Genomic DNA, 15,069 nt, shown 5'->3' with positions numbered 1-15,069 from the left:
ACCCAGACATCCTGACTAGCTCCCTGGCGGAAGGGGGTCTGTTCACATCTATTGCACCACCTCCAGTGCTCTATGGGGCAGTTCAGTTCCGCACTCCTGAGCGGCCAAGAGTTGCCAAGTTACGGCAACTCACAGTAACAGGCCCTCACCTTGAGGACGGCGCTCCATGGGCAGGCAGGCGGCTGTACCAGGCGGCACGTGGACCTCCCTCACACAGACCCTCAGGCTTGTGTGACAGTCACGTGGCAAGCTGATTTATATATAAACACAAGTGAGGTTTCCCTTTTTAACCTGAGAAAAGTAACTTCACTGAGAATCGGCACGCTGTATTTAATAAGACACTCATACTTTAATATATATATATAAAATCAAGCTCCTCTAACTGCATTTTCTTTTAAAAGACCGAGACCAAGTGTTCACTTCCAGTTTCCAGCAGACTCTCACAGGAAGCTGGCTTCCACTTGCTTGCAGAACTCAGGACTTCTCTGATGTTAGGACAGAGTCAAAAGCGGAGGATAAAACTCTGCAGATGGCTTGTGCTTGTTCCTGCATGGTGTGGAAACTGGCAGTGAGGGCAGCGCTCACACGTCTCCCTGAATTAATCTGACACGGGGACCAGCACAGCTCTCCGGTCCCCTACACCCCCAACAGTTTTGGAAGGCCCACCACTCGTGCCTGGCTAGCAGAAGACACAGCACAGGGTCAGCCAGCCCACTGAGTCGTGCAGAAAGTGAGAGGAACAATAGGCTTTTCAAAAAGGAGGGGTCTGCTGGCCCCTGGAGGGACACACCACTTTCCCTCCCTCCCTCTGTTAGTTTGCCCTGCACCTTCAATACCGGGGGAGGGCTGCTACGGGGTGGGGTGGCCCAGTGCCCTGTGTCACTGCGGCAGTTCTCAGCTGTGTCGTGGACAGCAGCTCGCCCACCTGACGAGACTGGAAATGCATGTTCTGTATTGGCCACTTCTTTGATGAAGGAACAAACCAAGGCGGCTTAAAGTCTCACCAGACTGCTGCACTGATAGACCCACAGGCTCAACTCTTCGTTGCTGGCGTCTGTGGTCTTCAGGGCCAGCAAGCTCTTCCCTGCCCCCAGGCCATCGTCGTAGCACACCATGCGGACGATGGAATGCAGGGCGTGTCTGTGTACCACATCCTGCAGAAAGCGGGGCGGGCCGGGCTAGGTTAGACGCCCCTCCGCTCCTGTGGGCGCTCTGCATGCTCCCATGCGGCAGCACAGTGCCACGTAGGGACATCGAAATGCTCGGTGAAGGGTGCCGCCTCCCTAAGATCGAGAACACAGGAGCGAGGTCATCTGCACTCCCCTCTCCACACCCAGCATTCACCCTGAGAAGTGTTTCCATTCCATTACAAACCCACCACTCTGCAAGCAGGAGCCAGCCTAACTCCAAATGGGCCCCACAGGCATGGATTCCCACGGGCTGGGGCAGGTTCTCCTTCCTCGTGTACTTACATACTGATCGGACGTGGATACCTTTATACCATACTTGGAAACTCCCATAATAAATTCTTCCTCCAGAGGAACAAAAGGCAGCTTTCCGTCTTGCTTTTAAAGTGAAAATACAGTACATGATACGAGGTTAGAATCTGTCACGCTGGAGAGAAGTCTGAGAGTCACTTTCGGTGCCTGGCTGTCAGAGACCCACACCTATGAAAGAGGTCGGGTGCACGACAGCCCAAGAATTTTCCTGAAGGAAACTCGTTTGCCTCTTTTCTTTGCAGCCCATAAGCTGGGAGCAACATTCAGACCTATTTGCTTAATGCGGATTCTTCCATCCTGGGGTTTCCTCAGGACTCTGCCCTGTCCTGGTCGGAGGGCCCAGCAGTAGCAGCACTGCAATTTTCAGCCACAGCGCCATCTCTAACCCAGCTCGACGTGGCTCCTCACAGAGCCTTCCCCTCGCCAATCTGCTGGTGCCCAGCCAATCGGGGGTGGGGCGCATGGGCTCCTTTCAGACATCATTGCTTTCTGCCCCAAAAGTTTAACAACACGGATTCCTTTGTTCTCTGGCTGATTTTCTTCACCTCCTCGTGTGCCTCTTTATCTCACTAGCTCTCTTTCTTGCTTTTGGCGATTCTGTCTTCACTGTCTTACAATCTCCCCTCACCCTGTCCCCTGTACTCATTCCAACACCCAGGCAGGTCGTTAACTAATAAAACCTGCTCTTTGAAACCCACGCTCGAACACTGGTGAGGCGGAAAGTCTTCTAGAAGCACTCCAAGTTTACAGTAGGGACCGCGCAGGCCCTCTCCCCAGCTGGCCAGGCCTCAGGCATGTCTGCTTCTCGCCGGGCCGCAGTGCCACCAAGAAACACTGCTGGGGCAGTGACTCAGCTTTCAACATCCCTCATCAGTGACCCGGCCTATTTAGATAGCAGTAAAGAACCGGGTAGTAGCTGCTGGCTTCCCTGGCAGATAATCTAGTTTTATCCCTGGTCCTGAAAGACTGCCTAATGTGTCCTTGCGTAAGGCCGTCTGGCAGCCAGTAAATGTCCCATTTGATACAGGTTTTGTGGAACCATGTGCCTACACTTAAAAAATTCAGTGAGCCATGTCTAATTCTAGTAACCTCTTGTCAATCGTTTCTCAGGGTCACTTTAAAGCCATTCTAAGAACCAGAAAGAGGTGGGCAATAGTAACGCTTCGTGAAGACAGATGCGCGATGGTCAGTGATGGGACTTTAAGGGCCACCACACTGTGTGGCGACAGGGACACTGAGCAGCTCTTACAATCAGCAGTAACGGTCGCGTACTTTTGGGGAGAAGCATCCTTTACGGCCTTTCAGCATGATCCTTGACGGAGATTATCTGTCCCTTATAGAATGACTTACATTCCCAACTACACAGTGGTCGACTACTAGCCTCATTTCCCTCTGAATTAACTTCCTTTCCTTTGGTGAGCGAAGAAAATGCATTTAAGGAACCCTTCGCGGTAACCTGAGGTGAGGCCTCACATCCCCACAGAGATTCAGCTCTGGGCAGATGAAGGAAGCTCCCCACAGCAGTCCTAGCCCTTCACTGGTGTCAGTTTCATCTTCTAGAAACGCGGCAAACCCCTGCCACGCGCTCGGCCACCAGAATCAACTCCGCATTTCAACTGGGAGCGCAGACAACGCCATTGAAACTAAACAGGTGCTGTGCGTGGCAGAAGGAACCAGAGGGTCTTGGCACCCCGAGACAAACCCATCTCCAGGCCCCATACCACCTACCACCACGATGCTCTCAGCCTGGGGCCGTGCATGCAGTGGACCTCCTATCCAGTGGCTTTGAGTGAACCTTTGTCTGTCTCACCTGGGCAACGTCTATGTAATTGATCAGGTCTAGTGGTCCTTCCAGACGCTTGCCCTCAGTCAGCTTCAGCTTCTCGATGGCCCCCACGTACTTGATCCGGAATTCTGCACAGGCATCTGATTGGCTGTTGCTTTGTCCTAACGTTAAAAGAAACTGATAGTACGATTTCAAAGCAGACGTTTGCCTTGGGGTCCCCTCCCCAGTGCCATCTCCAATAAAGAGATTGTGTTAGTAAAGCTTAGACTTCAGCAACAATCAGAAAAATACAAAGTGTTTTGAAGGAATGGGAAAGACCTTAACATTTCACCCACCTTTTCCACCAGGGCGTCACAGTATGCTAAATGTACACAGAGCTCAGCAGGGACCGGTTAAGCACCCATGCCCTTCATTTCCGAACAGAGAGGAGGAAGACAATGGCCTGGGTAATGATTCAGTCCCTGCGACACCTCCTGAGGCCTAGGGTTTCTACCGCGTCTCCTCCCTCTTCACCACGTTAGCCTTCAATGTCTCCCTGGCTCAGGAAGCCTGATTTCATCTACTGTTTATTCAAATAATGTGTGTGTGTGTGTGTGTGTGTGTTAATAGTGCCAGATGAAGTCCCTCAACAGCCCCAGGCTGCAGAACAGCACGTGTGCTGTCAACTTCAGCCACTACTGAAATGACCACAGTGTGTCCATGCTGCCTCCTGCACGAGGGGCTGCTACGTGACCCAAGGGTGCCCTCGATTTTAATGTAAAGACCTGATATGACAAAACACTGCCTTTCACGTCATTTGCGTCTACTTTTAATAGATTGAGACTAGTTAATAGAGGTAGAAAGGATTTTACATACAAAATAGTGTTTCCAATTAGTCCCCAGCTCTTACGATGCTTGGGTAGGAGCGGGCTCTTGACCCCCGAGAGCTGTTAACTGTAGGTCCCGTCCAGGGTCGCGGTGAGTGACCCCAACAGTGGGGCTTTGATAGGCAAGCGGACCTTTACAAATCTACAATTCAAAACTCTCTAGGAATTGTTTATGGAGAATCGTGTCTTGATGAAAAGGATTTATGCAGAGAGACCAAGGTGCACTCGCGGAATTACGGTAGCTCGGAGCGCACAGGGAAGGCAGGCTAGCTACATTCTTTCCACGTGTCACACCTTCCGTCTCGGCCCCCAGAGAAGTTGGTCCCGTGCTCTCGCCCACCGCTCACCCCGTCACCAACTACTCAACACCCTCAGCCCACCCTCCAGACTGCTGTGGCCATGAACACTGACCAGAAAGGAGGGAGAGGAAGAAACCCCCAAGCACAGAATTCACTGTGCTCCACAGAGAAGCCTGCTTGGGCCCCCTGTGAGCCCCGAGGCACGTACCTGAGCTTCGAGTGGAATCTGTGTCGAGGCTGGCCACAGTGCTGGATCGCGACAGCCCTCCCAGGCTGGAATCTACAGACTGAGGAAAACCCCCCACAGTGAGAAGACCTGCCTCAAAAGCCCTCCCCCACCACACCCAGGCCATTTGTTCTCATCAAGGGACATGCAGAGAGCACGGACCAGGTCGATGCCCACTTACCAGTGATGCATCAGCTATTCCCGCTGATTGCCCAAAACAAAGACACCCCACAGCAGACTTCAAAAGGGATGTAACCCCAACTTCTCTGCTGATAATATCGGATCATTTTTTGAATTATGTAAATCAAAATCAAGGTCATTCTACGTCCTTATAAGGCACCCTGAACTTAAAAAAATCTGTACTTCACTTTCACAGTATGTCCATTTAACACACAAGAACCCTATGCAGGAGACATCGTCCTCGTGTGTGAAGTGAGTGACCAGACCCCCAGAGGCTGAGTAACCGGTTTATCCACGGTCACATGTAGCACATGCCGCAGCTCTCGGCTGCAGGTGGTCTCAGAGTCAGGCACACACAGGTCCTGCCTGCAGGGCTAACCTCAGGCCCTGTGACTGCCCAGGAGACATCAACAAAGCTGTCAACGTACTTCATCCACACTTGGTGCTTCCTTTTTCAGAAAAACATTCTGTGAATTTTTTCATTAAATAGTCATTTGTGATAAATCACAATTAAAAGTTAAAAATAAGCCCAATTAAAAAAATCTATAGCGTGTATCGAATGTGACCACAAGAACAACATATCAAGATGAGATAACTATAGAGACAGTAATTGGAGGGCTAGTTCCTTGGGGTGATGGTAGGGGAGGCTGGGGGAAGTGGGGAGCTAATAATAATGGATACAAGAATGAAGCATATGTTCTAAAACTGGTGATGGCTGCATAACTCTTTAATATCTCCAAGTTACCAAGCTGGTACCTAAATGATAAAACTCTAAATGGGTCTCAAGTCTTAAATATGTGCGCTCTGCGCGTCTGAGAGCACCGTCAGAACGGCGGGCAGAAGGGCTGGGGAGGGATGAGAGTGGTGCAGATTTAACCAGCATTTGGGACAAGTCCAACTCTTGAGTCAGTACCCAGCCAGCACCTGTGTCTGGGTTTCAAACTACCCCTCTGCATGCGTAAATGCCATTACCTAGAAAAAGAAGAGAGAAACTGACCTATCTTCCCCGTGTCCAGGATATAGAAACAAAAGAGCTGCAATATAAAACATACCTAACAGTCAGACATAACTTTGCCTCATGACAGTGTGTGCCCCTCGGCTGCAGACAAGCACCCCCCTCTGCACCTCTCTGCCCTTCTCACCTGCATCCTGGGCACCGGCCACGTCAGAGAGCCAGGAGCTCGCTCCTTGTGGGAGTCAGAAAACGGGCATTGGTCTGGCTCTGCCAGAAGCAAGTCATCTGTTTCTGAGCTGTAGGGTGGGCGCCTGCATGTGTGAGGTGTGAAGACAGTTCACACACTCCTTGAAGGACGGCCGTGTTTCCCCTCTAGGACTGGACAGGATGACTAAAGGCCAGGTCTCCGTGCTCTCAGCTAGAAGTCTATCAAGTCCGTGACCGCTCTGGCCATCCGGCCTGACTGAAATCCTGGATGGCAGTCCTGAATCTGCATCCCACAGCGTGGACCTTGTGGTTACTATCTTGGGACACACAAGCAAGGTCAGGGTGAGGCCCGGAAGGGACCATCACTGTCCAGCTCACGTCTGCAGGACCCTGAGCCTCTGGCCCTTCTCTCACTCTCCCTCATCCTGGCACTGCAGACACAAGGCTTTTATTGAGCTGGCCCACAAGGGTGGGGAATGGTGGAGAAGGATCTTCAGCAGTGAGAATGTAGGGACCACTGGGCGAGGAGACTGCTAAAGTCTCTGCCGAATCACATACTCTACTTCTCCAAGGTGCTGACCAGGGGATTTGCCTCACTGTCCAACTGACACAGCAGACTCAGTTTCCCTGGGCAGTAAAGCTGGCCCTCTTTCCTGGACCTCCCAACCGTTCTCATCAGCCTCCCCAAGCAGATGCTAACCTTTCCCCTTTCCTTTTGAGCTGCTCTGGACTCTGCACGTAAATCAGAATTTGACACGTAGTAGTTCTCAATAGAACTACTAAAGGTGCAACAATTAATTCGGAGATGTTAACCAAAAGGTTAGCAGTTAAAGCCCACCACAAGTCCCATGGGAGAGAAGACCTGGTGCTTGGCTCCCATAAAGACTGCAGCGTAGGACATCCAGCAGGCCCGTTCTCTGTTCTGCAACATCATGGTGTCCGAACAGGCTCGATACCACCCAGTCACCACAGCAGCACCATATGAAGGCATGAGTGGACCTTCTCCTACACTCTGGTCCTTCTAGACACCCAACAAAATATCTCAGCTATGAACCTTGCCCTCTGATACCAAAGTGGCCCGTTGACTAGAGCTTCAAAGGTCTGTTTTGCTTTGAATGTTGACTGTCAGAAAACATTCAGAATGTCTCTGGAACACCAGCATCCGCCAAACTCACAGTTAAGGAAGGGGGATTACAGTTATACACAGCCCCAAAGAATTCATGAGGCCCAGATCCTTCACTGTCTGAAAGTTTAAAAATCAGCATTGGCTGCAATAAAGTGATTCGTAGGTTATATCCATTCTAGTGTAGTATTCAAGGATTACAGAACACTTATTTCCTTATTTTAATTTTTTTCCAGAACATTTATTAAAACAAAATAAAATGAAGCCAAGGCCAGCATGCGCCTGCAACACAGAGAAGGGCGGCTGCTGCGCTGTGGCGCAGCTGAAACAAATGAGCTCGGCCGCACATCCGTTAAAAGAAACCACGGCCTCGCCGCGTGAGGAGGCCGTCCGCCCCACAGGTCATCGCCCTACCTTGCTCTTAGTACTGATCTCACTACTTTGGGAACTGCTACTACTGTGCCGTTTTTTGCCCTTCCGAAACATTTTTCACCATAGCTTGATCCAAAGAGGCACCCTGGGAAAACAAATATTGGTTACAGTTATCTCAACAAGAGCCACTCCAGTCCCCTGATTTGCAGATACGGCTGAAACACTGTGCCTCCCCGACTTGCATGAGTACGTTTGACTTTACACGCTTTTCCCTGGACCACCGAGTCTGGACACTAGCCTGTCTTCATTACAAAAGGTGAGGCTTAGAAACCAAAGGGGCAGGAAGCTGTCATACCTAGACGTATGAAAAAGCATTTCTTTTAGAGGGTACACATCTGTATCAAAATACTCACGGGCTCTATTCTCTTTTAAGTCAATATCCTAGCAAAACAAGTGATACATTACTCTGTCGTACCCCATATACTGGGTTACGTCACTCTCGGTTTGGCATTCTGGAAGCTAAACACGGAAATGTGCTTGTATTTTAAGCCCTGAGATGTCCTCAAACATTCCCCATGATGGCTTACCTCCCCTGCCACCCTGACAGAACTGGGAAGCCCCGCTTCCCAGTCGATGTCATGTATCTTGGTGAAATTTTAATATTAATGCTTTGAAACATTCATGAGCTATGCCTTCGTCTATTTAATAAGAACCAACATAACAATTTTACTTCAAAACTGTTATTAACTGCACAGTAACTCATCCATCAGAGTACTTCCAAATATCCTCTAACAGTGATACGGTGACATACTCATTTAATCCAGAGATATTTTGTAAGGCTCCACCCAAAAGCCCTGATGGAGTAGTAGGCTACAAACTGAGCTGCTGACTACAAGGTCAGCAGTTCAAGCCCACTAGTAGCTCCCGGGGAGAAAAACGAGGCACTTTGCTACCACAAAGAGTTACCACCTCAGTAACCCCAAGGGGCAGTTCGATGCTTCCCCACAGGGTCACCATGCGTGAGAAGCCCCTGGATGGCAGCGGGGCTGGCTCAGTGTGACCATGGGTCATGTGTGCTGTAGTGGGTGTTCTAAGCCCTTACTCTCAAAGGGCTCACGAAGGTCAAGTATAGATTCTGCATTTTGTACATGAGGGGACTGTCACCCAACTTTCAAGAGGCTTTACGAGTAAGATAATCTAACAGAGTTTTCCCAAACCTGAATTCTCCATCGGGAATAAGGGAGTCAACTTACTAGTTTGAACTGTACTATTTACTGTCTTCAGAAGTTCCCCGCCAGCAGTCTATGCAGATAGCGCCCTCTGACTTGACATGGTGGGTCCTGTTGATGAAAGAACAGGAGCAAGTCAGTCAGGAGGGGCTCAATGGCTGTCACTGTCCTAATTAACAGATTCTGACATTGCAAGTGACGAGGAATGCAATTTATGAGTTGAAATAAAATGCACAGGAACTGTAGAATGTCAAACTGCTCTGTACAAACTGTTCTTCACTTAATTCACAATAATTTTTTAAAAAGATTTCTGCTATTGTGTTTAAAGACCCTAGCTTAAGTCCATGGCAGGAAGGGCTGCTAACCACATGGTCGGCAGAACGTACCCGCCACCCACCCCACAGGGAGAGAGGAGGCTGTCTGCTCCATGAAGTTGTGCAGTCTCAGAAGCCCATCTAGGGCCCGGAGTCAGAACGTACTTGACGGCAGTGGGTTTAGTTTGGTCCTCTCTAAGCCCACTCACCAGAGACGGACGGCCTTAGGCTACTCCCAAGTTTCACTTGTAAACCTCGTTCCTGTCTGTCAGCCTCGCCATCCAGCTCATGTCTATACCTGTACTTTATTCATTCATTGAATCCATGAGCACTGAGCACACCACGTATCAGTGAGAAATTACGAAGCTCCTGGACTTGAATTTTAAACAGAAGAAACAGACCGGCGAGTGAAACAAATATAAAACATATGAGTGCGTCAGAAAGCATGTCATTAAACAGAAACATCAAAACGAGAAGTTGTTTCTTGCTTATCTTCCTGCACCTCACTCACTGCCATAGTGGAGGCCGACTCACAGTGACCCTGTCGCCAGTGGAGAGCTGCTCTTTGGGGTTTTGAGCCGATGTCAGGAGAGCAGGCAGGTTCGTCTTTCTCTCATGGAGTAGTTGGGGGGGGGGGGGGGTTGAGCTGCTGACCTGCTTAGCAGTCACCTGCACCACGAGGGCTCCTCCAAACCAGCCATTGCTATCAAGTTGATCCAAACCCATGACACCCTATAGGCCAGGCTGGAACTGCCCCTGTGGGTTTCCAAGATGGGAACTTTCTACTGGAACAGAAAGCCTGGTCTTTCTCCCATGGCGGCTTTGAACTGCTGACCTTGTGCTTAGGAGCCTACTTTGTTACCACTGTACCACTGGGCCTCCTCACCTATGCTTCCATCTCTTCACTTGCCCCCGAGAGTGCTGCACGCTTACACTGACATCACTTCAAAACAGCAGCTTGGGCATCCTCAAGGGGCTCAAACCTCGCTCCTTCTTAATGTCCCTTGAGCTTGGGAAACAAAAGAAGCCTGGAGGGCAAGAGCACAGCCGTAGGATGAACAGGGCAGGGTTTCCCGCTGAGAAGGGGCAGGTGTGTCGGCGTAATTGGAGAATAAATTCTTCGATGGAACTTTGATGGCCTTTTCCTCACTGATGCCGGTTTCTATTTTCTTAAAGCTTCACAATACGCCTTATGCCCTTTGAGAAAACCTATCAAGATGACCCCCTTGGGGCCCCAAAAAACAATCGCCATCCATTCTGAGCTGACCTCTCTGCCTTGACTTGAAAGGATCCAACAGACCACCTCAGAAGCTTCTGTGTTGACTCAACTTTTTGAGGGAACCCTAAGGAAATTAAGACCAGCTTAATACTGAGAGAAATGGTCTGTAGCCATCCACTGACTGCTGACTGTGAGAGACGTGATTAAACAGACTTTGTTTGAAATACACCCAGGCAGGTGTAAACCTGACCCCCAACAGTAATGTTTCTTTACTTACCCTTTGATTGTAAAGAAACAATGGCTCCAATGGGGGAGGGGGACAAACTATAGCAAACTAAAGTGATAGAGTGATTAAAGGAAGGAGTGAGATCATAAGACTATTTAAAAACAAATATCAAAAACTAATGGACGGGATGAATATTTGCAAGAAAACGACACTCTGAAGAAGTGCGAGTGAAGGAGACTGGATGCAGTGAGGGCAGCCAACAGCAGACGGGCAGGGAAGCCGAGGGCAGAGTCCTGAGGGAACACGTTCAGTGTGAGGAACAGCGAAAGGTCCATGTGGCCTGAGCCTGAGGAGAGGGAGAATGGCAGCAGCAGGGCCTGGCCCCAGAAGATCTTGTACCACGACACGTTTGAGTTTCCTGGAAGATGCTGAACGCTTTTCAGCAGTCAAACGAAAGGATGGGATTTCTGTTTTTAAAAGAAGACTCTGCCTCATGGGTGGGAACCTGACTTCACAGAGCAGGAAGAGAAAGACACGGTTATTGCGGAAAACAACGTTAGCCTGAGCACGACGGGACGTTTACCACGAAAGAGAGAAGGCAGGGAGCCTTGCTCCGAGAATGCCCCAAATAGGTTAACAGCAGTGGAAATGCGGTGTTAGTAGTCTCTAAGGGCTACAATGTTATGTAACTGTCACATCTAGCCATTTTAAATGTGACTTAAAAATAAAATTTGTAGACCCCTGAAAACTCCTGGAATACTAGAATGATTTTAAAACTCCGACTCTGTAACATATTGCCTTTATAACTCCCCAAGGCATTCTTTTCATCAGCGCAGCTTAGCAAAGAGAAGGGGGGAGAATTTGTTAAAGTCTTCGACGCCCGCCATTTTTCGATGCAACTGCCTAAGCAACGCCCTCTGGTCTCTCAATCACTCGCGCATCAAGATGAGCCCGGTGGTTGCTCACCGCCACTCGCTCGATGCTCCGCTGGCCTGTTAATGCAACCGCGTCCACAGCTGCACTCGCCAGTTCCCCTCCAGAGATGCCTCTCCTAGACGCTCACTGACAGGAAGTGACCGAGAGTGGCCAGACGCCCCCCCACACCCCCCTGTCCTTCAGTCTCCATATCCAGTCAAGCAGCAAGATGCACTGTACATGCCACCAAGGCCCAACGGATCACTAAGAGGGCCCCACCCCAGGCCCTCATCAGCAGACTCTGTTCTTTACAACTTACTTCCCCCACCCCCCTTTTCAGTGCCCGATGAAAGTGATAGGCCTCCAACCTATAAAAATGCACACATGTGCAAAGGTTCACATATACCACTTAGGAAACTCACAAACCCTCTGAAGAAACTTCCTGGGTAAAGGACCTTGTTTTAACTAGACTTCTCTCATCACTACCACTGCCTAAGAGTTGATCCCAACTTGTGTAGACCTTGTAAGAACAGAGTAAACTTGCTCTGTAGGATAGCACACAACTGACTCAGAGTGGCAAGTCGGAGCCACCGACCTTGCAGTTAGCAGTAGCCCAGCGCTGGACCCGCTATGCAACCAGGGTTCCTAAGGAGGCCCCTGAAAGAAAAATAGAACAAAAAACCCAACAGACTCGCTGCCATCCAATTGATTCCAAGTCATAACAAGTCGATAGAACTGGGTAGAACGTTCCCTGTGGGCTTCCGAGAGTGTTGACTGTTTACAGGACCAGAACGCTTCTCCCTGGGAACAGCTGGTGGTTCCAAATCCTGACCTTGCAGTTAGCAGCCCAACTCGTAACTACTATGCCAATTAGACTTCAAGCCACTTTTCAATCAACCACCACAATACCAAATGATTTAAAACACAAATCTGACGTCACTAGCCTGTTTAAAATCCCCAAAGGCTCCCCAAAGTTTGGCGCAAAACAAAGTTCTTCGCAAACCAGCGCAGTACAGGGCCCTCTGCCTTGCCAGCCACATCTACAGTAACGTGCTCCCCAACGTTCGCCTGTAAGGAGTGCAAACTGCTTGCAATTCTCAGTACACGCGATGCTCCATGCTGCCAGGCTTTGCTCCTACCATTTACTCCCTCTGCCCAGAATGCCCTCCCACCTCCATCTAGTTGGCTAACAATACATCTGTCAAGACCCATTTCAGGCTGCTTTCTTGGAGAAAATCTTTCTTGGACCTCCAGGTTGAGTTAGTGGATCCGTTTTATAATCTGCTCCTGTTTGCTAAGGAAAGGAGCCCGGGTGGCACAGCGGTTAAGCACTCACTTGCTCATAAATCTCCATGGCTGTCAGAAGAACAGCCCTGACCATCTGCTCCCATACATGTCAGCCTTAGAAATCCTTCGGGGAAGTTCCACGCTGCCGGGTAGGGCAGGCTGCGCTGGGATCCAGAGTGGCACACAGCAACAAAGCTGTCCCCTTGGAACGAGCTCACTCTGTGTCCTCTCCTCAAAGGCACGGGCTACTTACTCATCTCCGGATTGCTAATGCCCAGCGCAGGCTGACAGCGCACCAACGGGAAGGCTTTCTTGGGAGGTGACAGCCGTATGGCAAGCCTCACGTCCAGAACACCTGTACCCTCCCCCGGGCCCTACACGTTGCTAGCGGCTATACTTATCAACCACTCGCTCCAACGTGTAGCTTAACAAAAGCATCTGTCTTTCACACAGAAGATTTAATTCACCTGACCACTTTGAACCATACTAGCCCAACAAAATTTTAGTAAAACAATGTTATTCACTTTAATATAAAACATTTATTCCTACTAAAGTATAGGAGATAGAAATTCTACTTGATGAGCTATAGAGACAGTACCGTAAGGGAAAGATGAAAGACCTTTCTAATAGTATCAAAAAGCACAGATTAAAACTTCTACCTTTTGCATAATGAATTAACTAGAAAAAATTTGACAAAGAGAACTAAAGCCAAATACCCCGAAACCAGACGAGCTACCTAAGAGCAATTTATTGAATCAACTCATCTATGTAGCAAAATAGTGAGAAGACTTTTAGGTAGAGGCGATAAACCAACCGAGCCTGGTGATAGCTGGTTGTCCAAGAAAGAATTTTAGTTCAACCTAAAACTTACCAATAATAATAGTAAATTAAATGTAAATTTTAGTTATAATTTAAAGAGGGACAGCTCTTTCAATATAGGATTCAACCTTATTTAGCGAGTAAGCTTATTTCTACTTCATAGTTGGCCTAAAAGCAGGCATCAATTAAGAAAGCGTTCAAGCTCAACAAACTTAATTATTTAATTTAATTAACTTTCCCAAACTCCTAAACTTACATTGGACTAATCTACCAAATGGTAGATGAAACTCTGTTAATATAAGTAACAAGAATATTTTCTCCAAGCACAAGTGTATATCAGAACGAATACTCACTGATAATTAGCAACTAAATAATTTTATATAATTACCTAGTATTGATATTTAAAATTTCTGTTAATCCAACACAGGCGTGCATTTTAGGAAAGATTAAAAAAAATAAAAGGAACTCGGCAAACTTAAATCCCGCCTGTTTACCAAAAACATCACCTCTAGCATGTCAAGTATTAGAGGCACTGCCTGCCCAGTGACTCATGTTAAACGGCCGCGGTACTCTGACCGTGCAAAGGTAGCATAATAATTTGTTCTCTAAATAAGGACTTGCATGAATGGCAACACGAGGATTTTACTGTCTCTTATTTTTAATCAGTGAAATTGACCTCCCCGTAAAGAGGCGGGGATAAAATTATAAGACAGAAGACCCTAATAATTTATTTAATAAATTATTATTAATCAACAGAAAGATGGTTCGCCCTCAACGAGGGGAGAAGCCACAGCTCCGCGAGACGCAATGACAATGACTTGCCCAGGGTCCCCGGCTCTTCCCCGACGTGGCTCAGTTTTGAACCCAGATAGACTTGGCTCCGAAGCTCTCTGCAGACCCCACTGTGGGCGCGCCCGCCCGCCACCTGCTGAAGACGGCACCAGACCGAGTGGGTCGCTCCGCAGCGGGAGGGGTGGGGGGCCGCTTTTAAGCTCCGCGCTCTCCGTCGGCTCGCGGGCCCCGCCAGGCGCCCGCAGAGGCAGGTCCTGCCGGACGCGGCCACAGACGCGGCCACGCCGCCCGCGCTCGTCCCACCGGCGCTGGCCCACTCCGGGGCCTCAACACCACCCGCACCTCTGGGTTCCTCCCCGACGACCCCGAGGGGACCCCGAAAGCCGCCGGCTCTCCTCTCCGCCCCGCCGCATCCGACCCATCCCTGGCCGCACCCCGCCCGGCGCCGGCCTCCGGGGCCGGTCCTCGGTCGCGCGTCCCGGGCCGCCGGCAGGGGGCGCGCGCTCCCCGCCGGGTGGGGCCAGGCTGCTCACCTCCGAACCGCTAGCTGGGTCGGCCTGGAACCGTCTGGGCTCGGCTCAGAGCCGGGCCGCTACGGCCGACGGCAGGCTGCGCGGTGACAGCCGGCTCCGTCCTAACTGTAGCGCCAGCTTCCCCCGCCCTGCTTCCCCGGCCGCTTTCCACAGCCCCGCTCCAGACTCCGCGCACGCGCACGCGCACACCCGGCGGCGCGCCGCAGGCTTCCGGACTCTGAG

General features: G+C 49.9%; 1 protein-coding gene across 3 annotated transcripts; it reads right to left on the bottom strand.

Annotated features, from left to right (window-relative positions):
• Positions 1-327: 327 nt before the first annotated feature.
• On the bottom strand, positions 328-15,063 carry ITGB1BP1 (integrin subunit beta 1 binding protein 1). 3 transcript variants are annotated; one of them, XM_075557127.1, is made up of 8 exons: positions 14,848-15,060; positions 8,767-8,853; positions 7,556-7,658; positions 4,659-4,737; positions 3,310-3,446; positions 1,494-1,565; positions 1,005-1,154; positions 328-546 (listed from the first exon to the last, which is right to left on the bottom strand). In XM_075557127.1, the coding sequence occupies exons 3-8, from the start codon at positions 7,625-7,627 to the stop codon at positions 475-477; spliced, it is 582 nt and encodes a 193-aa protein (XP_075413242.1). In that variant the 5' UTR covers positions 7,628-7,658; positions 8,767-8,853; positions 14,848-15,060; the 3' UTR covers positions 328-474. The 3 variants fall into 3 exon arrangements, with proteins under 3 accessions (XP_075413242.1, XP_075413241.1, XP_075413243.1); XM_075557126.1 differs by having other exon boundaries at positions 1,473-1,565; positions 14,848-15,057; XM_075557128.1 differs by lacking the exon at positions 328-546 and having other exon boundaries at positions 1,146-1,283; positions 1,473-1,565; positions 14,848-15,063.
• Positions 15,064-15,069: the final 6 nt, after the last annotated feature.

The sequence above is a fragment of the Tenrec ecaudatus genome, chromosome 8 (assembly GCF_050624435.1).
Source record: "Tenrec ecaudatus isolate mTenEca1 chromosome 8, mTenEca1.hap1, whole genome shotgun sequence".
Classification (NCBI taxonomy): Eukaryota; Metazoa; Chordata; class Mammalia; order Afrosoricida; family Tenrecidae; genus Tenrec; species Tenrec ecaudatus.
Note: the sequence above shows the minus strand (reverse complement) of the source record. Positions and strands in the feature narration are given on the sequence as shown.

Excerpts from the sequence above, each read along its gene's own strand:
- ITGB1BP1 (XM_075557126.1), bottom strand. The coding sequence starts at position 7,627 with ATGTTTCGGAAGGGCAAAAAACGGCACAGTAGTAGCAGTTCCCAAAGT. Across the intron at positions 1,155-1,472 it reads TATCCACGTCCGATCAGTAT|GATGTGGTACACAGACACGC; the intron begins GTAAGTACACGA and ends CGCTTTCTGCAG. Across the intron at positions 547-1,004 it reads TCTATCAGTGCAGCAGTCTG|GAACAAGCACAAGCCATCTG; the intron begins GTGAGACTTTAA and ends CACACCATGCAG.